A 15,135-nucleotide genomic window follows, 5' to 3' on the forward strand; every position below is an offset into this window, starting at 1 on the left:
GTGTCTGTTGGTGTGAATGTTTAAACTTTAAACAATTAGTGCTGAACGATTAACTGAAAAGTTGGTCCGTGGGGCGACGCACAATTGGCCTAGCGTCGTCCAGGTTAGGGAGTGTTTGGCCGGTAGGGATATCCTTGTCTCATGGCGCACCAGCGACTCCTGTGGCGGGCCGGGCCGGGCGCAGTGCACGGTGTAACCAAGATCGCCAGGTGCACGGTGTTTCCTCCGATACATTGGTGCGGCTGGCTTCCGGGCTGGATAGGCGCTGTGTTAAGAAGCAGTACAGCTTGGTTGGGTTGTGTGTCGGAGGACGCATGACTTTCAACCTTCGTCTCTCCCGAGCCCGTACGGGAGTTGTAGCGATGAGACAAGATAGTAGGTACTAAAAACAATTGGATACCACAAAATTGGGGAGAAAAAAAACAGTAAAATACACACAAAAAAAAGAAAAAAGAAAAAAAGTGTGTGTGTTATATATATACACACACACACGCATACATACAGTTGAAGTCAGAAGTTGACATACACCTTAGCCAAATACATTTAAACTCAGTTTTTTGCAATTCCTCACATTTAATCCTTGTAAAAATTCACTGTCTTAGGTCAGTTAGGATCAATTTATTTTAAGAATGTGAAATGTCAGAATAATAGTAGAGAGAATGATTTATTTCAGATTTGATTTCTTTCATCACATTCCCAGTGGGTCAGAAGTTTACATACACTCAATTAGTATTTGGTAGCATTGCCTTTAAATTGTTTAACTTGGGTCCAACGTTTCCAGTAGCCTTCCACAAGCTTTCCACAAAAAAGTTGGGTGAATTTTGGCCCATTCCTCCTGACAGAGCTGGTGTAGGAATGAGGTCAGGGCTTTGTGATGGTCACCCCAATGCCTTAACTTTGTTGTCCTTAAGCCAATTTGCCACAACTTTGGAAGTATGCTTGGGGTCATTGTCCATTTGGAAGACCCATTAGTGATCAAAATTTCACTTCCTGACTGATGTCTTGAGATGTTGCTTCAATACATCCACATCATTTTCTGTCCTCATGATGCCATCTATTTTGTGAAGTGCTCCAGCCCCTCCTGCAGCAAAGCACCCCCACAACATGATGCTGCCACCCCCGTTCTTCACGGTTGGGATGGGGTTCTTCGGCTTGCAAGCCTCCCCCTTTTTCCTCCAAACATGAGGATGGTCATTATGGCCAAACAGTTCTATTTTTGTTTCATCAAACCAGAGGACATTTCTGCAAAAAGTACAATCTTTGTCCCCATGTTTTAATTTTATTTCACCTTTATTTAACCAGGTAGTGACATGACCAAGATAAAGCAAAGCAGTGTGACACAGAGAACAACACAGAGATACACATGGAGTAAACAATAAACAATCCAATAACGCAATAAAAAGTCAATGACACAGTAGGAAAAAAAAGAACATCTATATACAGTGTGCAAAAGGCATGAGGAGGTAGGCAATAAATAGGCCATAGTAGGGAAGAATTACAATTTAGCAGATTAACACTGGAGTGATAAATGAGCAGATGATGAGGTGCAAGTAGAGATACTGGTGTGCAAAAGAGCAGAAAAGTAAATAAAAAACAGTATGGGAATGAGGTAGGTAGATTGGGTGGGCTATTTACAGATGGACTATGTACAGCTGCAGCGAGCGGTTAGCTGCTCAGATAGCAGATGTTTAAAGTTATTGAGGGAAATATAAGTCTCCAGCTTCAGCAATTTTTGCAATTCGTTCCAGTCACTGGCAGCAGAGAACTGGAAGGAAAGGCAGCCAAATGAGGTGTTGGCTTTGGGGATGATCAGTGAGATATACCTGCTGGAACGTGTGCTACGGGTGGGTGTTGTTTTCGTGACCAGTGAGCTGAGATAAGGCGGAGCTTTACTTATAGATGACCTGGAGCCAGTGGGTCTGGCGACGAATATGTCGCAAGGGCCAGCAGACTAGAGCATACAGGTCGCAGTGGTGGGTGGTATAAGGTGATTTGGTAACAAAATGGATTGCACTGTGTTAGCAAACTGGATGCAGTCTGAGTAGAGTATGTGCAATTGCAAACTGTAGTCTGGCATGTTTATGGCGGTTTTGGAGCAGTGGCTTCTTCCTAGCTGAGCGGCCTTTCAGGTTATGTTGATATAGGACTCGTTTTACTGTGGATATAGATACTTTTGTACCTGTTTCCTCCAGCATCTTCACAGGGTCCTTTGCTGTTGTTCTGGGATTGATTTGCACTTTTCGCACCAAAGTACGTTCATCTCTAGGAGACATAACGCATCTTCTTCCTGATGGGTATGACGGCTGCGTGGTCCCATGGTGTTTATACTTGCGTACTATTGTTTGTACAGATGAACGTGGTACCTTCAGGCATTTGGAAATTGCTCCCAAGGAACCAGACTTGTCTAGATCTACCATTGTTTTTCTGAGGTCTTGGCTGATTTCTTTTGATTTTCTCATGATGTCAAGGAAAGAGGCACCGCGTTTGAAGGTAGGCCTTGAAATACATTCACAGGTATACCTCCAATTGACTCAAATTATGTCAATTAGACTATCAGAAGCTTCTAAAGCCATGACATCATTCTCTGGAATTTTCCAAGCTGTTTAAAGGCACAGTCAACTTAGTGTATGTAAACTTCTGACCCACTGGAATGGTGATACAGTGAATTATAAGTGAAGTAATCTGTCTGTAAACAATTGTTGAAAAAAAAAGTAATAGTAGATGTCCTTACCGACTTGCCAAAACTATAGTTTGTTAACAAGAAATGTGTGGAGCGGTTGAAAAACAAGTTTTAAATGACTCCAACCTAAGTGTATGTAAACTTCCAACGTCAACTGTGTGTGTATATATATATATATATGTATATATATATATGTATATATATATATATATGTATATGTATATGAATATATATATATACACACTGCTCAAAAAAATAAAGCGAACACTTAAACAACACAATGTAACTCCAAGTCAATCACACTTCTGTGAAATCAAACTGTCCACTCAGGAAGCAACACTGATTGACAATAAATGTCACCTTCTGTTGTGCAAATGGAATAGACAACAGGTGGAAATTACCCCCAATAAAGGAGTGGTTCTGCAGGTGATAACCACAGACCACTTCTCAGTTCCTATGCTTCCTGGCTGATGTTTTGGTCACTTTTGAATGCTGGCGGTGCTTTCACTCTAGTGGTAGCATGAGACGGAGTCTACAACCCACACAAGTGGCTCAGGTAGTGCAGCTCATCCAGGATGGTACATCAATGCGAGCTGTGGCAAGAAGGTTTGCTGTGTCTGTCAGCATAGTGAGCATGGAGGCGCTACCAGGAGACAAGCCAGTACACCAGGAGACGTGGAGGAGGTCGTAGGAGGGCAACAACTCAGCAGCAGGACCGCTACCGCCGCCTTTGTGCAAGAAGGAGCAGGAGGAGCACTGCCAGAGCCCTTCAAAATGACCTCCAGCAGGCCACAAATGTGCATGGGTTTGGTCAAACGGTCAGAAACAGACTCCATGAGGGTGGTATGAGGCCCTGACGTCCACAGGTGGGGGTTGTGCTTACAGCCAAACACTGTGCAGGACGTATGGCATTTGCCAGAGAACACCAGGATTGGCAAATTCGCCACTGGCACCCTGTGCTCTTCACAGAAGAAAGCAGGTTCACACTGAGCACATGTGACAGACGTGACAGTCTGGAGACGCCGTGGAGAACTTTCTGCTGCCTGCAACATCCTCCAGCATGACCGGTTTGGCGGTGGGTCAGTCATGGTGTTTGGGATTGGCATTTCTTTGGGGGGCCGCACAGCCCTCCCTGTGCTCGCCAGAGGTAGCCTGACTGCCATTAGGTATCGAGATGAGATCCTCAATTGCAAAAATAGCTGAAGTTGGAGACTTATCTCCCTCACCAACTTCAAACATCTGCTATCTGAGCAGCTAACCGATCGCTGCAGCTGTACATAGTCTATCGGTAAATAGCCCATCCATTTTTACCTACCTCATCGCCATACTGTTTTTATTTATTTACCTTTCTGCTCTTTTGCACACCAATATCTCTACCTGTACATGACCATCTATCACTCCAGTGTTAATCTGCAAAATTGTAATTATTCGCCTACCTCGTCATGCCTTTTGCACACAATGTATATAGACTCTCTTTTTTTTCTACTGTGTTATTGACTTGTTAATTGTTTACTCCATGTGTAACTCTGTGTTGTCTGTTCACACTGCTATGCTTTATCTTGGCCAGGTCACAGTTGCAAATGAGAACTTGTTCTCCACTAGCCTACCTGGTTAAATAAAGGTGAAATAAAAAAATAAAAAAATATTTAAAAAATGGTGGTGGCAGCATCATGCTGTGGGGATGTCTCTCAGTGGCAGGGACTGATAGACCAGTCAGGTTTGAGGGAAAGATGAACGGAGCAAAATACAGAGAGATCCTTGATGAAAACCTGCTCCAGAGCACTGAGGACCTCCGACTGGAGAGAAGGTTCACCTTCCAACAGGACAACGACCCTAAGCACACAGCCAAGACCTCGCAGGAGTGGCTTCGGGACAAGTCTCTGAATGTCCTTGAATAGCCCAGCTAGAGTCTGGACCTGAACCCAATCGAATATCTCTGGAGAGACCTGAAAATAGCTGGGCAGACACACTCCCCATCCAATCTGACAGAGCTTGAGAGGATCTGCAGAGAAGAATGGGAGAAACTCACCAATTACACATGTGTCAAGCTTGTGGCATCATACCCAAGAAGACTCAAGGCTTTAATTACTGCCAAAAGTGCTTCAACAAAGTTCTGAGTAAAGGGTCTGAATACTTATGTAAATGTGATATTGCAGTTCTTTATTTTTAATAAATTAGCAAAAATGTCTAAAAACAGTTTCTGCTTTGTCATTATGGGTTATTGTGTGTAGTTTGAATAAGGCTGCAACCTAACAAAATGTGGAAAAAGTCAAGGGGTCTGACTACTTTCTGAAGGCACTGTATGTGTATACCTGTGCGCCCTTGCTTGCGCACATCTGTTTGTTGTTCTCCCCATTACTGTATGTAGATCAGGGCTGATGGGGGATGAATGGCATTCACACTAGTGTCAGACCTATTACCTGTTGGTACAATTCTACAAACACACTGGCCCGGAAATGGTTGGAACAAGGCACCATGATTAAAGCGTCACAACATTGTCTGGTCAAACTACTGAATGTCATCTGACTCAGCCACCAAGTAAATGGGCTTGTGTGCGTGTGCGCGCACGTGTGTGTGTACAGAAACGACAGAAGGATAATAAGGCTGTGTGACGCTCCCCTCTCAGGATCCCTTCTTCCCTCCGTTCAGTGTGAACTTGATCTCAAAGCTTGACATTTCTACTAGCAAGAGCATCACAACCCCAAATTAGCAGCCATTTCACCTTGAGATGCTTCATTCTTCCAGGGAAAAAGACTAAATACATCTCTCAGGTTCAGACACCGAAATTACCAATTAAGTAACAAAATTGGTTTTCAAGAGAAAAATGTGGGAAAATGGTATAACCAGCAGGAAGTTGGTTATTGTCGAACTTCAAGTGGCCACTGAAGGTCTTGAGAGATCAGGTCGTGTCACATGCTTATGAGAGTAGAAACAGGCATAGAGACTAAGGCCAGAAATACATTTGAATGGGATTGGATTACGCTTTTAAGCCTTTATTTGGTCAACTTTTTTCGAATCCAAGATGGCGTAGCAGTAAGTCGTCCTGTCGTGTCGTGTCCCTTGTATATATCGTTTCTTTTTCGTTTTTACATATTTTTCTTCGCATATCTTTAAAAACATTTTGCCTAAACCTAAGCTTCCAAATACTCTCCTGCAACCCGCCTCACCCAATGTAGCTATTTTTTTCCTAAAGTATTTATATTTACTTCGGAACCGGAACCCCTCAACTAAAGCTAGCCAGCTAACCGCCTGCTATGCTTGCGGTCTTCAGCTAACCGGTCATCAGCTAACCTTTAGCTCGGAAAGCTCTCGCCAGTTCGAACAACGCGACGCTAACCAGAGCATAACGGACCTATTTATTTTTTATCCCCGGATTCCCACCGCAAACGGAACATTTTTCAGCTGGATCTTCACAACTAGCTATCTAGCTAAACCGCAACCCCGGATGATTACTCCTGGCTAGCGTTTCCACCCACTTAGCTTGAAGCTAGCCCGGCCAGTGCACCTGTGCTTACCACCATAGCATACTCCTGGGCTACAATACCCGGGCCCACGACCGGTCTATCGATGTCACCGCATGAAGAGGAATAAACAGACTCACCCCAGCGTGACGTCCCCCAAAGGCTAACTCTCTAGCCCTTGCTATCTCCTTGCTTGCTAATTCGCCCTGCTAACTGCTAGCTTGTTTAGCCCTGGTCCGCTAACTGCTACCTTGTTTACCCCCTGCCTGCTAACTGTTAGCTTGTTAGCATAGGCCTGCTAACCGTCTGCATCGCCGCGTCGTAAACACTCACTGGACCCATATTTACTTTCTATCTCTTTCCGATTTTTTATTTGTTTATACCTTCCGGAAAACTGCCTCACCCAATGTGATATGGAATCGCTATTATTTTTTAAAATGTTTAGAACACACTCAAGAACCTCCAGAAGCTAACCAACTAACTAGCTACAAGTTATTTAGTCATTGTTAGTTTTTAACCTGGATAACAACTCGCCAGTCCAGCTTCCCTGTCCCATCCACCGCTGCCCCCTGGACACTGATCACTTGGCTACATAGCTGATGCACGCTGGACTGTCCATTAATCACGGTACTCCATTTTGCTTGTTTGTTTTATCTGTCGGCCCCGTTGCCTAGTCAGCGCCATTTTACCTGCTGTTGTTGTGCTAGCTGATTAGCTGTTGTTGTCTCACCTACTGTTTTAGCTAGCTTTCCCAATTCAACACCTGTGATTACTGTATGCCTCGCTGTATGTCTCTCTCAAATGTCAATATGCCTTGTATACTGTTGCTCAGGTTAGTTATCATTGTTTTAGTTCACAATGGAGCCTCTAGTTCCACTCTTCATACCCCTGATACCTCCTTTGTCCCACCTCCCACACATGTGGTGACCTCACCCATTACAACCAGCATGTCCAGCGATACAACCTCTCTCATCATCACCCAGTGCCTGGGCTTACCTCCTCTGTACCCGCACCCCACCATACCCCTGTCTACGCATTATGCCCTGAATATATTCTACCATGCCCAGAAACCTGCTCCTCTTATTCTCTGTCCCCAACGCTCTAGACGACCAGTTTTGATAGCGTTTAGCCGCACCCTCATACTACTCCTTCTCTGTTCCGCAAGTGATGTGGATGTAAACCCAGGCCCTGCATGTCCCCAGGCACCCTCATTTGTTGACTTCTGTGAAAAGCCTTGGTTTCATGCATGTCAACATCAGAAGCCTCCTCCCTAAGTTTGTTTTACTCACTGCTTTAGCACACTCTGCTAACCTTGATGTCCTTGCCGTGTCTGAATCCTGGCTCAGGAAGGCCACCAAAAATTCAGAGATTTCCATACCCAACTATAACATCTTCCGTCAAGATAGAACTGCCAAAGGGGTGGAGTTGCAGTCTACTGCAGAGATAGCCTGCAAAGTAATGTCATACTTTCCAGGTCCATACCCAAACAGTTCGAACTACTAATTTTGAAAATTACTCTAATTTTGAAATAAGTCTCTCACTGTTGCCGCCTGCTTACCGACCCCCCTCAGCTCCCAGCTGTGCCCTGGACACCATTTGTGAATTGATCGCCCCCCCCCGCAGGCCTTTCTAATCAACCTGGCCCGGGTATCCTGGAAGGACATTGACCTCATCCCGTCAGTTGAGGATGCCTGGTCATTCTTTAAAAGTAACTTCCTCACCATTTTAGATAAGCATGCTCCGTTCAAAAAATGCAGAACTAAGAACAGATACAGCCCTTGGTTCACTCCAGACCTGACTGCCCGACCAGCACAAAAACATCCTGTGGCGGACTGCAATAGCATCGAATAGTCCCCGCGATATGCAACTGTTCAGGGAAGTCAGGAACCAATACACGCAGTCAGTCAGGAAAGCTAAGGCCAGCTTCTTCAGGCAGAAGTTTGCATCCTGTAGCTCCAACTCCAAAAAGTTCTGGGACACTGTGAAGTCCATGGAGAACAAGAGCACCTCCTCCCAGCTGCCCACTGCACTGAGGCTAGGTAACACGGTCTCCACCGATAAATCCATGATTATCGAAAACTTCAACAAGCATTTCTCAACGGCTGGCCATGCCTTCCGCCTGGCTACTCCAACCTCGGCCAACAGCTCCGCCACCCCGCAGCTCCTCGCCCAAGCCTCTCCAGGTTCTCCTTTACCCAAATCCAGATAGCAGATGTTCTGAAAGAGCTGCAAAACCTGGACCCGTATAAATCAGCTGGGCTTGACAATCTGGACCCTCTAATTCTGAAACTATCCGCCGCCATTGTCGCAACCCCTATTACCAGCCTGTTCAACTCTCTCTCATATCGTCTGAGATCCCCAAGGATTGGAAAGCTGCCGCAGTCATCCCCCTCTTCAAAGGGGGAGACACCCTGGACCCAAACTGTTACAGACCTATATCCATCCTGCCCTGCCTATCTAAGGTCTTCGAAAGCCAAGTCAACAAACAGGTCACTAACCATCTCGAATCCCACCGTACCTTGTCCGCTGTGCAATCTGGTTTCCGAGCCGGTCACGGGTGCACCTCAGCCACACTCAAGGTACTAAACGATATCATAACCGCCATCGATAAAAGACAGTACTGTGCAGCGTTCTTCATCGACCTTGCCAAGGCTTTCCACTCTGTCAATCACCATATTCTTATCGGCAGACTCAGTAGCCTCGGTTTTTCGGATGACTGCCTTGCCTGGTTCACCAATTACTTTGCAGACAGAGTTCAGTGTGTCAAATCGGAGGGCATGCTGTCCGGTCCTCTGGCAGTCTCTATGGGAGTGCCACAGGGTTCAATTCTCGGGCCGACTCTTTTCTCTGTATATATCAAAAGATGTTGCTCTTGCTGCGGGCGATTCCCTGATCCACCTCTACGCAGACGACACCATTCTATATACTTTCGGCCCGTCATTGGACACTGTGCTATCTAACCTCCAAACGAGCTTCAATGCCATACAACACTCCTTCCGTGGCCTCCAACTGCTCTTAAACGCTAGTAAAACCAAATGCATGCTTTTCAACCGATCGCTGCCTGCACCCGCATGCCCGACTAGCATCACCACCCTGGATGGTTCCGACCTTGAATATGTGGACATCTATAAGTACCTAGGTGTCTGGCTAGACTGCAAACTCTCCTTCCAGACTCATATCAAACATCTCCAATCGAAAATCAAATCAAGAGTCGGCTTTCTATTCCACAACAAAGCCTCCTTCACTCACGCCGCCTAGCTTACCCTAGTAAAACTGACTATCCTACCGATCCTCGACTTCGGCGATGTCATCTACAAAATTGCTTCCAACACTCTACTCAGCAAACTGGATGCAGTTTATCACAGTGCCACCCGTTTTGTCACTAAACCACCTTATACCACCCACCACTGCGACTTGTATGCTCTAGTCGGCTGGCCCTCGCTACATATTCGTCGGCAGACCCACTGGCTCCAGGTCATCTACAAGTCCATGCTAGGTAAAGCTCCGCCTTATCTCAGTTCACTGGTCACGATGGCAACACCCATCCGTAGCACGCGCTCCAGCAGGTGTATCTCACTGATCATCCCTAAAGCCAACACCTCATTTGGCCGCCTTTCGTTCCGGTACTCTGCTGCCTGTGACTGGAACGAATTGCAAAAATAGCTGAAGTTGGAGACTTTTATCTCACTCACCAACTTCAAACAACAGCTATCTGAGCAGCTAACCGATCGCTGCAGCTGTACATAGTCTATTGGTAAATAGCCCACCCATTTTCAACTACCTCATCCCCACACTGTTTTTATTTATTTACTTTTCTGCTCTTTTGCACACCAATATCTCTACCTGTACATGACCATCTGATCATTTATCACTCCAGTGTTAATCTGCAAAATTGTAATTATTCGCCTACCTCCTCATGCCTTTTGCACACATTGTATAGACTCCCCTTTTTTTCTACTGTGTTATTGACTTAATTGTTTACTCCATGTGTAACTCTGTGTTGTCTGTTCACACTGCTATGCTTTATCTTGGCCAGGTCGCAGTTGCAAATGAGAACTTGTTCTCAACTAGCCTACCTGGTTAAATAAAGGTGAAATAAATAAATAAATAAAAAATTAAGTAAACCAAAACAAGTGACTGCATTGATTAGCCTCTTGTAAAACAAGTTTTTTTAAAGATCCTGCTAGGAGCACTAACTCTATAATATCTCTGAACCCTCCAAAGGATGGTTTCCTCAGCAACACAGGGACAGAAAACACACTTTCTGCCCTTAGTGACTGCTTCAGGATCAACTCTCCTTACCACAGTCCTACTAGCCTACACATCTCAGCCAAAACCCTCATGTGCAGTTCTCACAAGACAAGACATGCCGACAGGCTCATGGCCGTTCCTGTGGCAACTGGTAGAGGAGAAGTAGTTGTGAGGACTGAGGGTCCAAGGAGGACTATCTTACCCACGATGCCATAGGCTGACACAGCTCTGGACAGACCTGAGGAGCCCTTCTGGCCCATCTTGGTGCGGTTGCCCAGATCCAGCCGTCCCAGGAGCTCCCTCAACTCCTGCTGGTTGTAGACATGCTGGGGACAAGAGGGACGTATTGTTAATAGTGTGCTTCTGGATTCTTTCAAACTGAGCTTCTGGCTGAGACAGGTGCAAGCAGTAGAAACAGCACATCCCATAGACATCTTGGGATTAAGCCCCGGCTGTGGTCAATATGTTTTTCTGTGCTAGCCTTAGGATTTCAGAACACTGAAAAACATTTTAATATTAATTCTGCTGTGATCACAACATAACGTCTCAGACAGTACAACCATTCCTTATGCAGAGAACAGAACCGTACATACTGTGCCAGTGGAGGCTCCTCAGCGGAGGAAGGGGAGGATCATCCACAGTGAATTTCATTACAATATAAAGTGAAACATTTAAAAAATAAGTTATCCTTTTTAGATAAAACTACACTAACTATATTCACATCACCAAAAAAAGTATTAGAACACACTGTTTTTCAAAGAAGGTCTACAATAGCCTCAGCAGCAGGGTAGTACCATGGTGTAGTTGGAGGACAGCTAGCTTCTGTCCTCCTCTTGGTACATTGACAAAACCTAGGAGGCTCATGGTTCTCACCGCCTTCTATGGACTTACACAATAATTATGACAACTTCCAGAGGACATCCTCCAACCTATCAGAGCTCTTGCAGCATGAACTGAAATGTTGTCCACCCAATCAAAGGATCAGAGAATTAATTTTGTACTGATAGTATAAGCTGAAGCTCGCTAGCACTGCAGTACATAACATGTAGCAAGTAGTTGACTCAAAAAGAGAGAAAGACAATATTTGAACAGTTTGGGGGAAAAAATAATTTCTTCCAAAATTAAGGAAAAGCAAGAGAGAGAGCAAGATATATTTTGTAGTATAGTCAAATTCCAGATAACTAGTTTAGCCTACTCAAACACCCGACTCAAACAGAGAGGGATGTTAACTAGCTGGCTATGGCTATCCAACACTGGAACTCTTCCAAGTCAAGGTAAGCTTTTGGTTTTACTCATTTATTGCCAACGAGGCCTGCCAGTGTAACTACTAAACTGATTTCTGCTGACTTCACTATACTGCATGATTGTAGTGGGTTTATTAACAACTTAGTTCTAGCACGACATGACAACAATGTAGGCGGTGTAAAGCGGTTAGCAGTCATATGAAGGTTTGACTTGGAAAGGTTTTTTCAAAGACAGCTGATGTGTTATGCACTGGTCCACAAGCGAAGAGGTGAGAGGAGGAGAGAGCGCGTAGATAGATTTGAGAAGCAATTATATATATAGTACATTTGGTAAGTATTCAGACCCCTTGACTTTTCCACATTTTGTTACTTCACAGCCTTATTCTAAAATAGATTAAATTGTTTATTTTTCAAAATGTTATTTATCTTGGCAAGTCAGTTAAGAATAAATTATTTTACAATGACGGCCTGCCCCGGCCAAACCATAACAATGCTGGGCCAATTGTGCGCCGCCCTATGGGACTTCCAATCACGGCCAGTTGTGATACAGCCTGGAATCAAACCAGGGTCTGTAGTGACGGCTCTAGCACTGAGATGCTGTGCTTAAAACCACAGCGCCACTCGGGAGCCCTCATCAATCTTTTAAAAAATGATTAAATATCACATTTACATAAGTATTCAGACCCTTTACTCAGAACTTTGTTGAAGCACCTTTGGCAGCGATTACAGGCTCGAGTCTTCTTTGGTATGACGCTTGGCACACCTTTACTTGGGGAGTTTCTCCCATTCTTCTCTGCAGATCCTCTCAAGCTCTGTCAGGTTGGATGGGGAGCGTCACTGTACAGCTATTTTCAGGTCTACAGAGATGTTCGATCGGGTTCAAGTCCGGTCTCTGGCTGAGCCACTTTAGGCCATTTAAAGCCACTTAAAGCCACTCCTGCATTGTCTTGGCTGTGTGCTTAGGGTCATTGTCCTGTTGGAAGGTGAACCTTCTCTCCAGTCTGAGGTCCTGAGCGCTCTGGTGCAGGTTGTCATCAAGGATCTCTCTGTACTTTGCTCCGTTCATCTTTGCCTTGATCCTGACTAGTCTCCCAGTCCCTGCCGCTGAGAAACATCCCCACAGCATGATGCTGCCACCACCATGCTTCACCGTAGGGATGGTGCCAGGTTTTCACCAGATGCGAGGCTTGGCATTCAGGCCAAAGAATTCCATCTTGGTTTCATCAGACCAGAGAATCTTGATTCTGCTTTTGTCAAACTCCAAGCAGGCTGTCATGTGCCTTTGACTGAGGAGTGGCTTCCATCTGGCCACTATACCATAAAGGCCTGATTGGTGGATTGCTGCAGGGATGGTTGTCCTTCTGGAAGGTTCTCCCCTCTCCACAGAGGAACTCTGGAGCTATGGCAGAGTGACCATCGGGTTCCTGGTCACCTCCCTGACCAAGGCCCTTCTCCCCCGATTCCTCAGTTTAGCCGGGCGGCCAGCTCTTGGAAGAGTCTTAGTGGTTCCAAACTATTTCCATTTAAGAATGGAGGCCACAGTGTTCTTGGGGACCTTCAATGCTGCAGACATTTTTTGCCACCCTTCCCCCAGATCTGTGCCTCAACACAATCCTGTCTCGGAGCTCTATGGACAATTTCTTCGACCACTGCCTTGGGTTTAATCAAGTTGTAGAAATATCTCAATGATTATCAATAGAAACAGGATGCGCCTGAGCTCAATTTCGAGTTTCATAGCAAAGGGTCTCATGTAAATAAGGTATTTCTGTTTTTTATTTTTGCTAACATTTCTAAAAACCTATTTTTGCTTTGTCATTATGGGGTATTATGTGTAGATTGATGAGGAAAACATTTATTGTATACATTTTAGAAAAAGGCTGTAATGTAAAACAAAATGTGGAAAAGTTTGAATACTTTCTGAGCTAGATGTATGTGTCTGGTATGAAAGTGAACTGTACTTGCGTGTGATCAGGGGTGTGTATTCATTGCGCCGATTCTGTTGAAAAACGTTTCTTAAAGGGAACAGGGATAAATATACTTTGAATTTGTCCAATAGAAACTTTTGGACTGATGATTACACCCTAGATCAGCTAGATTTAGGCAAGAGTCTGCAAGGTGGTATTTTGTGCCACTGTCTGTCACCTTGATAGCTCAAAATTCTCTCAACCTGTGTGCATCTACGTTGTAAACTTTTATTCATATTCTAGGTTGTAGCAACCTCATGATGGGTATAGGGAAAATTTGAGTATCATGTAGTAGTCTAAACATATCGCTGATACATTGAGCTGGGTGAATGGAATATGAATGACAGTCAGCCAATATGCTGTAATAGAAATAAGGCCATGCTCATAATTTATTTATATTTTTTAATGTTTGCCATTTTTGTCATTTTCATTGTCACTCCAGTATCACTTGAATACACATTAGGCAAATGTATAAAATTGCAAGACAATTAGCTTTAAAACTGCTAAATGTTCTTTGCACCCCATGACAAAATGAATAGAATTACAGGAAATAAGCTTTAAATCTGCAGAATTCTCTCCACCAACAAGAGGGGTGTGAACAGTTTGTGTCATGTACAGTGCTTGTACCCACAGAAATAGAAAGGGCACGGGTTGTTCCCCAATCCTGGGAGGGGGCCCAGAGAGAAGTTTGGGAACCCCTAATCTACAGGAACGAATGGGAGGATGATGATGGATGGAAAGAGAGCTCACCAGTTGACACTATGTACAATAATAACAAACCAATTAGAATCCTTATCATTCTGATGATGAGAACAAACAAATGTCCTCCACTCTCATACACCTTGGTAATGACTGATTGCAGGGGATGAGTGATAATGTAGTAGTAGTCTCTTAAACTATGAGCCAAATCTGTCACCCATACACACTTAGGACCAGGTGACTGATTGTACAATTTTCCCTGAGGGGTGCTGTACAACAAGGGCAATGGTCGCTGCTACTCTCAAGCAGTGGTTTGACGTGCAGCAACTCACCTTATCATCAATAATCGCCAGGTCCTTGGGCTCAGTGCGGTCGATTTTCAGAACACGGTGTTTGGTTTGGGCGTGATTGCTCCCCACAAGGAAATACCTCTGTAATCAAAGAACACATGAAAGTGTGTGATTACATCACACAATAAAGTACATCATGGATGAAACATTGAGCCTCACTCAACAGTGGGATGAAAGCAGTGCTTTGGTAGATAGAAGATGAGAGAAAAGTACAATTTAAAACAGTATTTAATACAAGACATGCTTTTCTTTTTCATGCAGGACTTTTCTCACTAACACAATTAAGATGCTACATGAGTCTCTTTCTTCCGACCCTTATGTGTTTCTATATTGGTGTGAGATTTGATGTGGGGACGTCCAGTATGAACACGTTGATAGTACAGTCTGGAACTGAGTTAATTCTGTCCTGTTCTACCTATCATCTACACCTCTGTGTTGCTCATGTCTGAACACGAGTGAGCCAATGAAAGGGGCAGTGCTGACCTG

The 15,135-nt window shown here is 44.5% G+C and overlaps 1 protein-coding gene across 1 annotated transcript in view; it reads right to left on the reverse strand.

Annotated features, from left to right (window-relative positions):
• The window catches only part of fig4a (FIG4 phosphoinositide 5-phosphatase a), a 134,858-nt gene that overhangs the window by 115,536 nt on the left and 4,187 nt on the right, over window positions 1-15,135 (reverse strand). Inside the window, exons 3-4 of the mRNA XM_046298728.1 lie at window positions 14,632-14,730; window positions 10,595-10,718 (exon numbers count right to left, since the gene is read on the reverse strand). Coding sequence (XP_046154684.1) covers window positions 10,595-10,718; window positions 14,632-14,730 — 223 coding nt within the window. The remainder of the gene's footprint in view (window positions 1-10,594; window positions 10,719-14,631; window positions 14,731-15,135) is intronic.

Source organism: Oncorhynchus gorbuscha, linkage group LG14, assembly GCF_021184085.1.
Source record: "Oncorhynchus gorbuscha isolate QuinsamMale2020 ecotype Even-year linkage group LG14, OgorEven_v1.0, whole genome shotgun sequence".
In the NCBI taxonomy this organism is placed as follows: Eukaryota; Metazoa; Chordata; class Actinopteri; order Salmoniformes; family Salmonidae; genus Oncorhynchus; species Oncorhynchus gorbuscha.